The sequence below is a fragment of the Aphis gossypii genome, chromosome X (assembly GCF_020184175.1).
Source record: "Aphis gossypii isolate Hap1 chromosome X, ASM2018417v2, whole genome shotgun sequence".
NCBI classification, from domain to species: domain Eukaryota; kingdom Metazoa; phylum Arthropoda; class Insecta; order Hemiptera; family Aphididae; genus Aphis; species Aphis gossypii.
Window position 1 is genome coordinate 19,276,944 of NC_065533.1, and position 17,336 is coordinate 19,294,279.

At 23.6% G+C, this 17,336-nt stretch overlaps 1 protein-coding gene across 3 annotated transcripts; it reads left to right on the forward strand.

Annotated features, from left to right (window-relative positions):
• Nucleotides 1-376: 376 nt before the first annotated feature.
• LOC114128761 (protein argonaute-2-like) lies at nt 377-16,720 on the forward strand. 3 transcript variants are annotated; one of them, XM_050207408.1, is made up of 20 exons: nt 377-594; nt 657-686; nt 1,686-1,745; nt 2,382-2,504; nt 3,579-3,740; nt 4,346-4,387; nt 4,452-4,659; nt 5,194-5,290; nt 6,426-6,619; nt 7,438-7,571; nt 8,726-8,939; nt 9,493-9,640; nt 9,774-10,019; nt 10,505-10,617; nt 10,683-10,888; nt 11,147-11,306; nt 13,031-13,118; nt 14,082-14,513; nt 14,608-14,792; nt 14,857-16,720. In XM_050207408.1, exons 1-20 carry the CDS (start codon nt 552-554, stop codon nt 14,948-14,950), a joined length of 2,979 nt encoding a protein of 992 aa, XP_050063365.1. In that variant the 5' UTR covers nt 377-551; the 3' UTR covers nt 14,951-16,720. The 3 variants fall into 3 exon arrangements, with proteins under 3 accessions (XP_050063365.1, XP_027849145.2, XP_050063366.1); XM_027993344.2 differs by having other exon boundaries at nt 3,579-3,731; XM_050207409.1 differs by lacking the exon at nt 1,686-1,745.
• The last annotated feature ends 616 nt before the right edge of the window (nt 16,721-17,336 follow it).

Below are 17,336 nucleotides of genomic sequence, written 5' to 3' on the forward strand. Positions count from 1 at the left end.
CTAAAACTATTAAGAAACATATAAGGCGCGTAACCTTAAAAATAAATTTTATCATGATCGACTTCACAATTGTCTGCGATTGACCGCCACTAAATACTAATATAAAATATAAGCCTACACAGTAAATCTTATTTTCGTACTTAATCTCTAGATGATAGAGCCGTCTCTTAGTAAAAATTAGATAGATATCTTTTATTCGGTGCGTTCTCGGTGACCAGATACCAAGTTAAATCTATATTATGGTTTTGAAACCGTTATCAGCACGCACGATTCGTAAATAAAATACAGGAAACGTAGACCATATACGACGTAAACACGAATACAGGATACAGGACGCGCCCGAATAGATATAGATAATGTTTGTATTAGTAATATTTATTCCATTCCGTAGTTAGTAGCAGCTGTGTGCATAGTATTAGGCTACTGCCTGTTGCTTGTCATTTTTGTTTTGGCGATCGAGTCAACATTCTTGGCCATCATTTAATAGACGTTTTATTTCAAAGAACTGTGCGGTACGGTGTAGTGTTGTACACTTGTACATTATTCAATTGATGCCTATTATGAATCCTAATAAACCTAATAATCAATTTTCTGGTACTTTAAACAAATTGTTTACTTTAAAATACTGATTAATTTGATATAATTTTGTTAAACAGGTGTTCCGGGAAAGAAAAAGCAGAAAAAAGGTAAATAAAAATATTTATTTAATTTAAAAGATAGGTATCAAATTAAACTTGGGGTATACATTAAAATGGCTCGTAGATTCATTAATTATGATAAACAAATTACTTTATAAAGCTGAGCAGTGACCACTTGTTTGTGGACTTGGCAAGTATCATAATTTTAGAACGCTCATTAGAGAATTAATTTAGAAACTTATGATTGTGTTGTTGCCACACGACTCTTGTACTTCGTTCAATTCCTTCGGTTTATTTTTTTTTACCAACAACAAATGGGAAACTATGAATGACTGAATAAAGATCGGTATACGATTAAATACTTAACACTTCCATGTGGCTCTACATATAACACATTGATTGATGAATACTGGCTTGTTAGGTAAGACTAATTAAATGACATGTATTGATTTAATGATAAACTGTAAATTTTGCTTTTATAAAATTAAATAGGTACTTAATAATTATGGGTTATCGTGACTACCTTGGTGTTGAACAATGCACATCTTTATAATGCATACAATTTATAAAATAGATAACTATGTTATTAGTTATCATGCCAATTTAATCAGTTTTAACAGTTTAATAATTGCTATAAAATGAAGTAATACGTTGAACTGGTCTTCATTATGATTTATGAGTATTCTTCCACATAAATTCCCCAAAAAAGATATCTTGATGTACCTCTAAGAACTTTACTTGTCCATTTCGTCGATCCTCCAAGTTTTTCTATATTTTGTGTGTGATCATGTATACTTGGATCCGCAAAGTTATAAGAATGATTCACTATGAAATTCTGGTAGCTATTATCTTGTATTGCATATATGCCTACGTCAGTCATTTCACAATAAATTACATATTTTGTGATTTCATAAATTGTTCACCATAGTATTAGATATCTCACTTTGGAGTGTTTTTTTTAGTAGATTGACATCATTTTTTTTGTTTTTTTTTTTCAATGTTTAACATACTACAAAAACCATATTTGATTATTCTTTATTTGTGTAGGTCTTGAACAACGTAATTCAAATATTAATGTTGAGCATAGTCAAGGACCATTGAATTCAGGTAGTTTATTAAATTGATGTAATTGAGTATAAGATGTAAGTAAACTTTTTTAAAAGGATGTGATTTATTCATTTATCTAGTAAAAAACATAACAAAATTTCACTACGTCAAATTGTAATTGTGGTATCAAGGTTAATACAACAGTTTTAATTCTTTAATCAAATTTTAAGATAAAATTGAATAATTTTCATAAAACTACTTAACATATTTATTGCATAATATTTTATTAAAATTACACGTCATTAAGTATCTAAAAATATTCTTTTCAAATTAATGGATGTATAAGCTTTAATATTAATCTAGAAATCGTAATTTTATTTTATTTGGCAGAATTATGCAAAATACTCATTAGACAAAGACGGTTTGATATGAACATCAAATCTTAATATATACTATTATCTTTTATTTTGAAAATATTTTTGATGTCCTAAGTAGAAATGCATTGCTGATAACAAGTCCTTTTAATGTGATGTAACTAGTGTGCACATTCTGACGCACTTGTGTTAACCTTTGTATTATTTAATTAATTTTTTTTTTTTTTAATACTGTAATAATTAATTATTATAAAATAATTGTTTATTAATAAATATGTTAATAATTAGTTATAATTAATTACTTTAATAATTAAATGATCAGGACCAAAAGATTTTCAACAATTGTTACAAAATAAGCCAAATGCTAAACAGGAGTCAGTACAAAAACAAACTAAACCAAAAGAGGCAAAACAACATCAAACCCAGAAAAAAAATCAACTTGAAGGTATTGTAAGATGATAGTAGAAAATTGTTGGTTTGTTATCATTCCATTACTTTGGTTAGTTATCTCCCCATCATCAAAATAATAATATATTTTTGGTATTGAATGCTTCCAAATATTATAAATTTAAGCAATAATAATATATTTAAAAAAGTAGGTATAATAATGTACTATTAATTCATTTATATGAGAATAACAATAATAATACTAGCAACATTAAAATTTAGATGGAAATTCTAGGCGGTTATTGTTAGTGGTTGATATTTGTTTATTGGTTTCTAAAAAACTATTGTCACTAAGTGTGTTGTTATAAATAAGACTTTTTTTTAATTAGAGATAAATAAATAATTTTCAGATAATATTTTCAAAACTTATAAAAGATCATCATTATTATTAGAAATTATAAAAATGCATTCTATATTAAATTAAATATATGTAATATATGTAATCTTTATAATCTTGATCCTCATCCAACTATTATCAAAATGACTATCATAAAATGCATAATTAAGTTCATCCGCTTGCCATACAACAACAAAGGTATGAAAGTTAGCTTATAAGGAATCAAATATATTAATTAAATAATTCAATTTTAAATGATACTTAACACATTTCAATAGAGTATTTGTTAATAGTGTGTATTGTTTACAAATTTATATTTCATAAGTATATTTCCTTTGTTTCTAAAATAGAATTTGGTAGTTTTCAAATAATAATGTATATGCAATTTTTAATTTGATTAAAAAATAGAATTATTACCTACCAAAAAACTGTAAATATTTTATTAAAAATTATTATTATGATATAGATGTGATGTAGAGGGGTTAGTGGGGGCTTTGGAACCCCACGTATTTATATCACATCAATGTTCGTTGTACATGAAAAAATATATAGTACGAATCTTAATGAAAAATAGGGGCTGTGATCTATATTACATTTTTCCTGAGAAAGATACAATTTTAAAACCATTATTAATTATTATGTAGTGGCAGGGTGATAACAAACCAATACTTTATAAAATATTAATGATCTTTAAATATATATTATATTAAATAACTTAAGTCATTTATTGAATAGAACAAAATGATCTTCCACAAACATCTCAAAGTAAGCCAAATACAAAACAACAGACCGCACAAAAACAAAATAAACCAAAGGAGGCAAATCAAAAACAAAACAAGAAAGGGAACAAATTTGCAGAGATTAAATCAACTCAAAAACAATCTGGAGGTAGTATAGGTATGATAAAAAATACAATGACAACGGTAAAATTGAAAGTAGTAGGTATGTTAGTAATTTTTAAACTAATATCATATTCTATGCAAATATGATTGCTTTTAAACTCTTATCACGGGATTAATATGATGAAAAACATTTTAAATTTATAACAGGAATAGGAAACAGGTGACTTGCAAAACAAATGCGACCTTTGTATCATTTTTATCTGATCTGTACTATATATTTAAAATTAATGTTTAGAAGTTTGCGGAAGTGTTTAATTTCATTTATAAATTACATTGTTTGTAAAATTTTGATATTAATTCTTATATGATAGAACTATAGTTAAATTATTAATTTTTTTCAATATATATTCATAGCTAATAGTAAGTAGGTACTGGTTTTATTATATCTATCAAACTATTCAATGTATTATAATGTTTTATTATTAATGTGTTTTTTTAATGCTTAAAAAATGTATACTCAGTTTCCATTCTTTAATCTGCTAGATTTTAAAATTCTAAAAATTGGCCCTTTTATAATTTTGTAATTTTAATCAATTTAATCTCTGATTTATAATAATATGGTACTGATTACTCTATTTAATTATTTTAATTTTATGTCAGGCAAAAATCTATCTACAATGCCGCAATCATCTCCAACACAAGGTAATTTAAAATCATATTTAAGTATAATATTGTTTTACTACTTGTATAGTTATATTTAATTTAGGCAATCAACAAATTGAACAACAAATTAGAATGTTTAAAAGCCAATTACTCATTCCTAAAAGAAGAAATCCTCAGACTGGAGGTTCTATGGGACGTGTAACTGAGATTGAAGTGAATCATTTACCTCTTAACCTTGACAAATTGTTCAATAAAACTGTCTACCACATAGATGTACAATTTGAACCGGCTCATCCAAAAACTCTTTTTAGGTAATTTAGTTATCAATTAATGAGATTAATATGTTAATTTTTCAATATTAAGCGTCTTTTATTCAAAAATTATATGTATTATATTTGATTTGTCAGAATTTTATTTGAAAAATGTGTACTTAAAACAAAAGCAATATACTCAAATTGATGTATTAAGTCAGTAGTTCTCACCCGGGGTGACACGAAAAATCAACGAGAAAAGGAAAAAAAAAATGTTGTGAAAAAAAATCATATTATGATATTCATATTAATCGTTTTAAATGTTTTTTTCTGTGTAGGTAGTAGGTACTATATTTTTTTTTTTTTTTTTTAATTGAATGATTTTTTAATATAACGCTAAGATTGTTTATTATTGTGATGTTAGGTTGACACAGTGTTTGATTCTAGTGGTTAAAGGTGACATGAATCAAAAAAGGTTGAGAACTACTGTATTAAGTAGTTATATAGTTTATAATTATATGTATATATATTTCATTATAGAACTAATATTTTGGGTATCAGTTAATATATGATACATTTTATCATTTTTTGTAGAATTGCTTTGGAAGAATTTAATAATAAACATTACCCAAAAATTCATTTTGCATTTGATGGAAGTAGGAATATGTATACTACAAAAGAAATAAAAGGGGTATGTTCATTATTTTAATATTAAAAATATATCTTTTAGAATACCATAAACTAAAATTGATAAATGATTAATTTATATTTTTGTTATTTGATAGTTTTGCATGTTAAGATATTACTTCTGTTGTAAACCTGAGTGTTTGTCATTTTATAACTTAACAAGAAAATTTATGTTAAGCATTTCATATTTAGCTTTTTTAGTTTTGCAGTAAGTGATTTTACTTTTATTAAACTTAAGATGATTTCAGTGAATTTATTTAAATATCATGACAATTCATTTATTTTTTATGTACATAATTTAATGTCAATATATAGTTTTTGTCTGTCTGTAGTTATGTTCACTTTTTTGGTCTTCTATTTATTATTGTAGTATGATAAAGTAAAAATAATTAAACCATTGATAAAATATAATATTAAAACAGAATTGGTTCTCTTTGATCCATGCTCTTATTCAGTAGAACCAATATTGTATTATTACTTATCAGCTTTAATATAAGAGTGATGAACATTTTTTTCAGTGTATCAAGATTTTAAATTTTAATACCTTTCATTGCATAGTTTACATTATAATTAATATATCATTAAAAACTAATACAGATAATGTTCTTAACCTTAAATTTGATAAAAAAATGAATTCACTCTAATATTAAAGCTGAAGACATAAGATTAGTACAACTGAAAAAAAAATTAAAATAATTACTTAACTATTAAATTAGGTACACAGAACAACAAGTTTTGTATTTAGTGCCAACACGATAAGTCTTTTAATAATAATCTGAGATAAAGTTAACTAAAATAATCTAAAAATAGGCTAATAAGTAGAGAAGAACATTTTTAAAGATTATCCATGATTGTCGATAAAATAATAATTAAAAATAAGTAAAAAATAAATAAAAGTACAAAAGTGTTGCATTATTTATAATTATAACAGTGTGCTCGCTCACCCAGAAGGTTAGTAAATCCTTTTTGAACTTTTTAATTAATAGTTAAAATAAATTGCTATTTAAAAACTGATTATAGTTTATGTTTTTATATTAATGGTCTTAAAAGTATTCCATATATATAGTTAGGAAAAAAACACTATATTTACATTTTAAATCAAAAAACATAAATTTGTTTTACTATTTATTTATGTTTAGAGAACTGATTTAATTACGGTTTTAAATGATGAAAATAAAGGAGCTGCTGAATTTACTATAATTACTTCAGTTGTTAATATAATTCCAATGAATAAAATTCAAGAATATTTAAAATCTGGATCATCCAATAATCCTCCAGGTGAAGCATTTCAAGCATTGGATATTATACTAAAAAACCGACCATTTTCATTAAGGTTGGTAAAATAATGTGAACATAATATATGTTAAGAGGGCGTCGTACCCACATGTGTTGCCTCCGTCTTACACACGTACGACAAAGCAAATTTACATTCACCTGTTTCAAAAGTTTGCTGCTAGTTTTGATATTACTGTGAATTGACCTATTTTATAATTTAAAGGTAAGATAATTATCTAGGCCCCCCCCCCACATAGCCTTTTATTGATAGTATTATTTTTAAGTAAGTCATGACCTTTTTTTTAACTACATTTTAAAATGATCATTATTTTTAAGTAAGTTATGATCATAAATATTATAACATCAATAAAAGGCTACGTGGGTCCCTAGATAATAATCTTACCTTTAAAATATATTGGGTCAATTCACAGTAATATCAAAACTAATAGCATACTTTTGAAACCAGTGAATGAAAATTTGTTATGTAATACACATGTAAGACGAAGACAACACATGCGGGTATGATGTCCTCCTAAAAGGTTGTAATTTCTGCATATTGTTTCTATCACAATTGTAACAGAAAAGCCAAATTCTAAAATCTTGAATTTTTACAATAGTTGTTTATTTTTTTTAGTACTTAAAATTTTTAGGAGCATTTATTGTACCTATTTTGTCATCTTTGTTATAATATTATTGACAATATATATATATATATAATATAAGATATAAGAAATATGTTCTTGTAAAAGAAAACATTTTCTCATAAAGAAAATCTAAAATAATACCCTTGATAGTTTGATTTTTAAATGTAGTTTATTTAATTTTCTTCTCATTTTTAAAAATCGAATTACAATTAATTATAATTGTGTGTTATAGATTCTCTAATATTGGAAGAACATTTTTCCCACTATCACATAGCACACCAGTTGATTTAGGTGAAGGTTTAGAACTGTGGAATGGATTTTTTCAAAGCCCTGTTATGGGTTGGAAACCTTATCTTAATATTGATGGTAAATACAAATAATACATAATAAAAATCCTCTAATCTTCAATTTAAAAGTAGTTTTTGGTACTTCAAAAATTAGATGAAGTTTGTACATGGACTTCCTCCATGGGAGAAAAAATAAAAAATATATTCTGAACTGTTCAAAATAATAATTAGAAACACTAAAAAATTTTAAAACAAGTATAAAATATTTTTTTCGTGCAGTTTTAATTTTTAATTTTTTTAATATATAAACGAATAACCATGGCACTCAAAACGTTCACAAAATGTTAACATTATAGATATGTACTAATATTTTATGGGAATGAAGTATTTAAAAATTATTTTGAATTTTTTGAGGAGTTTATGAATAGAGATTTTCGGATATTTTTAGTTTTTTGATAATTATTATTTTTGAGGATTACACAAGCATGTGTTTTCTCTGTCTTAAATATATACAACATAATAAGTTTTACGTTCACAGTATAATTTTTAAAATTACAATGATTTGACCTATCGTAAAATATATCTGTCAAATTATTATTTATGGTGTTTTAAATTGATATTTTAATTTTGAATTAAGTTATGAATTATGATTGTGTTATGATACAAAAATGTATTATTTTAAAATGCTAATAATTTGTTTTATTATTATAATATCAATAACAACCAATGAGTAATAGATCTTATATTTCAATTTTATAAAAGATCAATTTATTCCAATTTTAAATGTAACAGAGTAAAATGGTTATTGATGAGTGTAAAATTTGTTTTAGTGTACACATGTATATAAAAAGAATAGATTTAAGTTTGGTGTGCTCTTACAAAAAAATTTGCTATCTAAAAACTTGAAAATGTATTATAAAATGACAAATCATGTTCCATTTTCTATGTTCATTTTCCAGCTTTTTTAGTTTTATCCTATGGCTTAGATTTTTGTAAAGTTTTAATTATTAATTTAAATTTAATTTAGAATACTAGTATAGGCTGTCAATCATTTTTAAGATTTTTTCTTAATTGTGGACAAGTCTTTAATAACTTGCATAAGTGTTTTAACATGTTAACTGTCTAGTATTGAGGAGAGCATAGCAATTTGAACTTTCAATATCCTCACATTTTCTATTTCTACTTTCCTATTCTTAAAAATATGTTCATTAATTTTTTTTAACACCATTTTAGTTGTACATAAAGGATTTCCTAAGCATCAGCCATTAATATCCTACATTACAAATGATTTGCGTTGTGATCCCAAAACAGAAATGGATTCTCAGAATATCAACACATTATTAAATTATGTTAAAGGATTAAAAGTTGAGTTTATGGTTCCAATGCAACCTAATACAAAACGTTTGCATAAAGTAGTTGGTATTTTTGATAGTGCTTCTAAATTCACGTAAGTAGCTTTACATAAGTATAAATAAGTAACTTTAATCTGCATAATATAATATTTATTGACACATAAATAAAACTAAATAATTCCCTAATACTATTTATTAAATAAAACCTAGAATAAGGAGTAATCTGTTTCCTGAAAACAAAATAACTCACACAATTAAATGGCCATTTTCTGAACTATGGTTACTAATTACTGACTTAAATTTGATTAATATAAAGACAAATTCAGTTTTGGAACTCTATTTTGCATATTTTTGGACAATTTCTATTAGTTTTTGTGTAATAAAGTTAAACTAAAAACAAAATAAATTGTTATTGTCTGTTTTATCTTAAAATAAACAATATTTATAGTAATTTCAGTAGTTTAAATAAAAAAAATACATTGGTATTACAATTTATTTATTAGTACAATTATTTTGACATCAAAAACTAGTTTTTAGTTAAACTTTAATATTATATTTAGTAGTTTGGAAATTTTTTTACTTTTACTAATGTAGCTAATAAAATTAAATCATGTAAATTAACCAATAATAATAGTATTATATTTATAGATTTAATATGAAGGATCCTGTTAAAGGCAATCAAATGGTTAATGTAGTACAATATTTCAAGATTGTACGAAACTATATTATCAAGTATCCAAATTTACCTTGTTTACATGTAGGCAACGTTAATAAGAAAACTGCTATTCCAATTGAAGTAATTAATTATTACAATATATTATTATTTGATAGGTAGTTATTTTTGATAGTATAAGATTTATAATATGATGCATTTAATAATTTTTAAATAATTTTGTGTTGTAAGTAATATTATTCAATACATATTTTAGCTATGCACTTTGCAAATGGGACAAATCCGTTTGAAAAAATTAACTGATACGCAAATTGGAATTATGATAAAGAATACTGCCCGGCCTCCCACAGAACGAAGACAAGCTATTGCAAATTCTTTAAGAGATATTAAATACAGCCAAGATCCTGTATTGAAAGAGTTTGGTGTTGATATTAAAGAGCAGTTTGTTTCAGTACCAGCAAGAGTCTTGGATCAACCTTCCTTGGCATATGCTCATAACACTGTAAACTTTAATTTTTTTCAGTAAAATTGGTATTGACTTTATAATAGTTGATCATTAAAGTTGTAGTGATCTATGATAACATTGACAACTTAAATATTTGTTTTTGATGTGTGTATTTAGTAATCATATACAATGTGTTCACCAATATAAGAAACACTGAATTTCTCAGCTGGATTAAATTGGAATAAATATATTTTTTTTTTTACAAGCTAACGGTATATAAATACACATTCATAAGTACATTTTAAAATTTTCATCATTTCGGTCTTTTTTTTTTTATTAGCAACTATTTTGAACAGCATATATAATAGATCAATAATAACAAAAATCACTAACTTAAATAGTATAATATTTATTATTTATAATTTCTATCTAAATTGTACTTTGACAACAATACTTAATAATAATTATTATTCCCTATTAATAATGTTAATAATGATAATAACAAATCAATTACTCCACAAATATATTTATTTATTTTTTAGGAAATTAAACCAAAAGCTGGTATTTGGAAAGTAGATAAATTTTCTAAACCTGTACATATTAAAAATTGGGTAGTGTTGAATCTAGACTATCAAATTAATATTATATCCATAAGGTAATATTTTTACTTTGATTATTTTTTAAAAATTACTTTTGATTAATTTTTTATATTTATTTTAGAAACTTTGAAAAAATGTTGATAACGACTGGTAAAGACTTGAATGTTACTATAAACTCAATGAATCCTGTGATTAACTGTTTTTTACCAAGGAATTTTAATTTAGATGAATTTAAGGCCACGATTGAGAGTATTTTTACAAAATTAAAAGCTTGTAATACAGAGATAATTTTTGTTGTTATTCCAGAAATTCAAACAGGAGTTTATGGTAAATACTAAATAATATTAATATTTATTTACTATTTATAAATTTGTGAAGAAGAAATTAATTTATTCTTCTAATTCAAATCAAGCATATGTTAGATGTTTATTGTGTTTAAAATATTTTGTTAATATTAAATTGTATCATAATACTAAGTTATCTTTAATAGTTGAAGTGTTTGTATGTTTGATAACATTGTTTTTTAAAGAAATTAAATGTATTATTAAATAATTTTAATAAGAACTTAACTTTATATTGTTTTAGGTATTATTAAGCAAAAATCAGAATTGGAAGTTGGTGTTCTTACACAATGTATTAAATCTAATACTATTTCTAATATGAATATACCAACATATTCCAATCTTTTACTAAAAATAAATTCAAAATTGAATGGGACCAATCACACTCTTTCTAACAAAAGCAGGTAATAATAAAATAGATGACGATTAAAATTGTTCAAAAAATTAGAGACCAATTTAACTATTGGCCTAACTCTATAACCATTGATTATTAATTAATATTTTTAATTAAAATGTTGTTTACATGAGTTGGTTAATTTCAATAAATAGTGGAATCTTTAATTTTGTTTCAAGTTATTGTTGTAATAATTCAACATAGTTGTAATTAAAACCAAAATTATTAACTTCATAATAATATTTATATCTAGTATCTATATGTAATACATATGAATTGGACCTTTTTAAGATCACTAATTGATTATTATCTAGTAATTATTTACTATACAAGTTTCTGTTCCATTAGGAAAATAAATTTTCCATTTTATTACAAATCATGGATATCACTTTAAGTACAAATTTTATCATTAGAAATCATAAACGGTCAATGAACATAAATAACTATGATTAAAATATATATAAAAAAAATAATTAAGTACATATTATGTATTAAATTGTCATAGGTCATTTAAAACAAAATTAAATCGTTTACTCAAAACTTTAAAAATATATTAATATTTATTTAAAAATAAATATCTGTTTCCATATTTACGTTTTTGGTATTTCATGCTCAACATGTTTAGTATCCATAATTGTAGTTCCTGCGTTTTCAGATAGTAATCTATTGTTAAAGCTTTTTAAAAATGTCCAATGAAATTTTTTTAAATCATAATAAACTGTAATATAAATGATAACATTTTATTTTTAATCCAATTTCTTTGAATATTTAGTTTTTTTATCATTTTTTATTTATAATCAAAGAGTACTCCAATCCCCTTATATCAGATTATCAAGATTATTGTAATTTATTACTGGTTATTGAGAGATGAGTTTATTTGGATAGGGATAATTGAAAAAATCCTGGGAAGTCGATCAGCTGTATTGTAGATTTTGAGTGTGTCAAAGCATTGAATAAGTTACTAATCATTGTGTTAATTAAATTGAATTCAATAATAAATTATTATATACATATAAATGATTCTGAGTGGAAACAGTTGATCTGCTTTTATTTCTAAAGATATTTTATAATTTATATGTGCTAAAAGTAATTTATTCTTTAATTAGTAATAACTAATTTTCGCCATAAAGTAAAACATAGATTATATAAGTATAAATCCATACCGATATACTGTAGAACAGTATAAATAAGTTCATAGAATTGTGGTACAAATAGTTAACATTTGTATAAATATTTTGAAATTTCATTAAGGATAACAAATAATATGCATAACGGCAAAAAATCCCTACAATTAATATTTATTGAATTATAACATATTAATTAAAATCTTAGAGTAATTTTTTTTTCTTTCTTAATATCAAAATTTGAAATTTTTATTACTTAAAATGTTTATTAAAAAAAAAAAATGTGTTTATATTTTTTTGAAACTTCAAAATTTCTATAATAAATACATGAGAAACATAGTATAGCATTTTAAATTCTTTTAACCCTAGAGCACACGCATCACGGTAAAAAAACTTGGCTCTTAGAATTTTGTTCATTGCTTCAAAAATATGAAATATTAATCTAAACAACATTTTATATGATTTAACATTTTTTATATAGTTTTTTTCAAACTAATTGATAGGCATAATATATTTTTAAGTAGTCAAAACTGAATCTAATAAAAGTTTTACTTCTAAATAAATTAAAATATTTCAAACTATGTTTTATCAAATAATATTTATGATTTAGCCCACCTTGCATGGTTGGTGCAATTATTTTTGGAGCTGATGTGACACATCCAACTTTAGAACAGACTTCTACTCCATCAGTTGCTGCTGTAAGTATAATTCAATTTCATACTATTCAAATGAATTTAAATAAAATTTATAGTTTATAATAGTAGTTGAATTTTTGAATCTATAAAAATAATTAAATATTTTTAACAGTTTGTTTAAACTGTAAATTATCCTATCAAATTTTAAGACAAAGATTTTTAAAGGCATTATATCTGCCAAGTTTAATGTGTTTTTCAATAAAAATGTATTAAAGCTCAATGTACTTAATACTTCATTATGTCTATTATTAAATACTAAATAAGTTATTTTTATTTTAAAACTTACAAACTTTCAATCTTTTACATTCAAATTTAGAAAACTAAAATAAAAACAAGATAATAAATTTATATTTGTTTTTTTCTTTTTAATGATAAAAAAAAATAACTATACTTAAATTCTCAATTATAAATTGAATTTATTTTAAAATAAAATAATGTTATTTTAATTTATTTTTTTATTTATTAATCGAAAAATGTACAACCTATGAAAAAACAATTTAATTTAGTGTTAAAAATATTAAATGATACTAAAAAATTTAAAAATATCATCAGTTATATTTTATTTAAATACCCAGTGACATAAATAAGTTTAAACAGAGCTCAAATTGTATAGCGTTTGCTTGTTGTTATAGGATTAATGCCTACTGATTTAAAAAAAATAATTAGGTAAAGTATACATAGTAAAGTATATATTTCAGTTTATTTTAGTACTATAAAATCTGAGCCCTGGTTATAAACTAAATTTTTTAAACATTAAAAATTATCCCAATAAAAATTGTTAGTCTTTTGATTTATATGATATTTTTGAAAGAACAAATTATGTCATATAAATAAGTTCACAGACAAATAAAATATGTTATCCTATCTATCAATAGTATAAAAAAATGTTATATTTATTCTTAGGTAATCATGACGTTCTTATTAATGTTTTTATAAAATTGTTTAAATAAGATTTTTTTATCTTAGGTAGCAGCAAGTCATGATATTAGTGGAATCCAATATAATATGGAATGGCGCTTACAAGCTCCTAGAGTAGAAATAATTCAAGATCTAGAAAACATTATTCATTTACAGTTGATTAAATTTAAAGATAAAACAAAAACCGTGCCAAAAAAAATATTTTATTTTAGAGATGGTGTAAGTGAAAGTCAATTTCTGCAGTTGCTGGAATATGAATTGATTGCTATACGTAGAGCTTGCCTTAGACTCCATATTAAATACAAACCTCCAGTGACATTTTTGGTCGTTCAGAAACGGCATCACACTAGAATGTTTCCCAAGTTTACCCATGACATGGATGGAAATTTTGGTAATGTTATTTCTGGCACAGTTGTAGACACTCAAATTACACATCCGACAGAACTGGATTTTTATTTATGTAGCCATTCTAGTATTCAAGTTAGTTATTAATTATTATAATTGTTATATATTATTTTGTAGCTTTAAAGTTAATGCATACATTTTTTTATTACCAACATTTGTATCTATCAAGGGCACATCCAGACCAACCAAGTATCATCGTATATGGGATGAAAATTATTTGACCGAAGATCAGTTGGAACAACTGACATTTTATCTCTGTTTCATGTTTGCACGTTGTACTCGTGCTATTGCATATCCAGCGCCTACATACTATGCCCATTTGGCTGCATTTAGAGCTCGGGCTTATCTTGAAAAGTTAGTTATTAGTTTACAGTATAATAATATTAAAACATAAATATATTTTATTTTATTTTTATAGCAAAACCATCAACCTCAATCGTTTAGATGATGAACAATCAAAAAATAAGCTGAACCATTTATTCACAGTTAATACACCAATGTTTTTTGTTTAACATTTTTTTTAATCTCAATTTTTCTTTTGATAATTAATTAGTTTTTTAAGAACTAAAATATCTTTATATTTTACCTACCCATAAATACAGTAAGACTTGTTTTAGACTCTTTTCAAGGTGTTAATTCTGTAGAGCACTAATCCTGTGTGTTTAAATTTCTGAATATACCCACGCTATTTTCTAGTTTGTTTTCATTATTTAAAACTGAAGGTTTGCAATTTTAATCATTAAAATATCTCTACATACCCAAGATTTCTTGTTTCTATAATTTCTTTATTATTTTTATAATTACACAATTTCTGAAATTACTAGTTTTATCTTATTAGATAAAGAAAAGTCAATCATCTTAAACGAGTTTTACTGTACTTAGATTTAATGACATACAATATTTATATACTATACTTTTTTTAATTTAATTAACTTTTTTGCTTGCATTTAATTTTACTTTTTTTATGAAATTTACATTTCTACTTTATATGTGTTAATCAATTTAGTAGTAAGACTTTATTAGTATTGTTTACCTAGTTCCAGTAAATTGTCACTAGCATGTGTATCTCAATAGTCTATAGTCTATACCAGTGGTTTTCAAACTTATATTATACACGGCACACCGTAAACTTAAAAAAAATTTCACGGCACACTGACCTTTTTTTAGATGAACAAAATTGTTTTAAATTAATTATTAGTTTATTTTCATATATTACAGTTCAATGCAATCGGTAATTTATGAAAAAACCTTGGCACACTGATGTTGAAAACCACTGGTCTTTACAATCATCACTCTTATTCAAATGATATTGAAATGGTAACTCGTTTGATCCTAAAGATCATCAGATTATACTAAAGCAATAGTTGATTTATTCTTTCACATCATCCAATTAACACAATATTATTTTTGAGTGTAAAAAATGATTTGAAAATAACCACATTTTTAGTTCTGTATATTTTTTCAGTTGATATTTCTGTCTTAGAATATTAATATTTAAAATTATGTTATTAATTTTGTTACAATATATGCATCACCATTAAACAGGTTGATTGAAAGAGTAGAATAAAAACATTTATTAATTTAACAGTTAGTAAAATGTAATGTACCTTGCAAGTTGTAACTAATACTAATTATCAATAGCTTACTAATGTTTTATTAAATATTTTAGTGATACAACTAGTTTATACTTTAATACAATTTAGAATTAATATTTAAGTTATTTGTCAATCAATATTATGTGAGAACTGTTTTACTACTTTATGATCGATACATTTTTAATTATCTATTTAAGAAAAAATATATGAGCCAGGGACTAAGATTTTTTACTTGGTGATTTTAATGACCTTCTATTTTTATTTAAAATTAAAAGAATTTTTTCTTTAGAAAATTATTCATAATATGAATGACTTTCCTGACAGAATTTGTTATAAAACGCAAATATGTAAATCTAACTAATTGTTGAACCATTGAGGTTTAAAATTTAACAATTCTTTACATATGTTAATTTCAAATATAATATAATTAATATATATCATAATTATAATAATACAAAAAAAATAGATTAACTATATTTAAAAGAATATCTATATAAACATAATTAAATTAAATTATAATGTGGACTGTTCATCACATGAGTTGACAATGAAACACGGCTTAGTATTAGAATGTATTACTTATAGATATTTGAAAATGAATTATATATATTAAATTGTAAAAATAAGATAAAATAGCAATTATTATACTCTGAGTAACTTAAGAATATAGGTTATGACATGAGCATGTTAGTATTACAATAAAATAGAAAAAAAATTTCATAAAAAATATAAATGGTAATTATTGCTATAACTATGTAATAATTAGTTACAAACATGTATTTAATATTGTTTTATTTTATTTTTTATTTTGAATAAACTCATAAACCAAGTTGCAATAGTCATTGAATAATTTATTATTTAATATGAGTGTGTGCGGTGAAAATGCAATGACAAAAAATATTTTATGTAACCAAATATTTATATAGTAAAAACATTTTTAAGTACAATAAGTGTAAAATCGTTAATACAATTTATAAGTTGATAATGTATCAATATATAAATTATAACTGGTACCTAATGACTTAACATTTCAGTTAAAAAAATGATTTAAATACAAATTTTATTATTTTAACTCCATAAAATATTCAGATTTCAAATGTTTTAACAATCAATAGTGAATGTATAAATAAGTAATGCAATCATAGATTAACATATACATTAATAAAAATAGAATGTTTAGGTTTGTTAAAATTACTTATACATAATATATAATAAATGTATTTAATATATAATTTGAGCATATGCTGTAAAAATATGATACCAATGCACATATTATGTACTAACTGATTATAATAAAAATAAA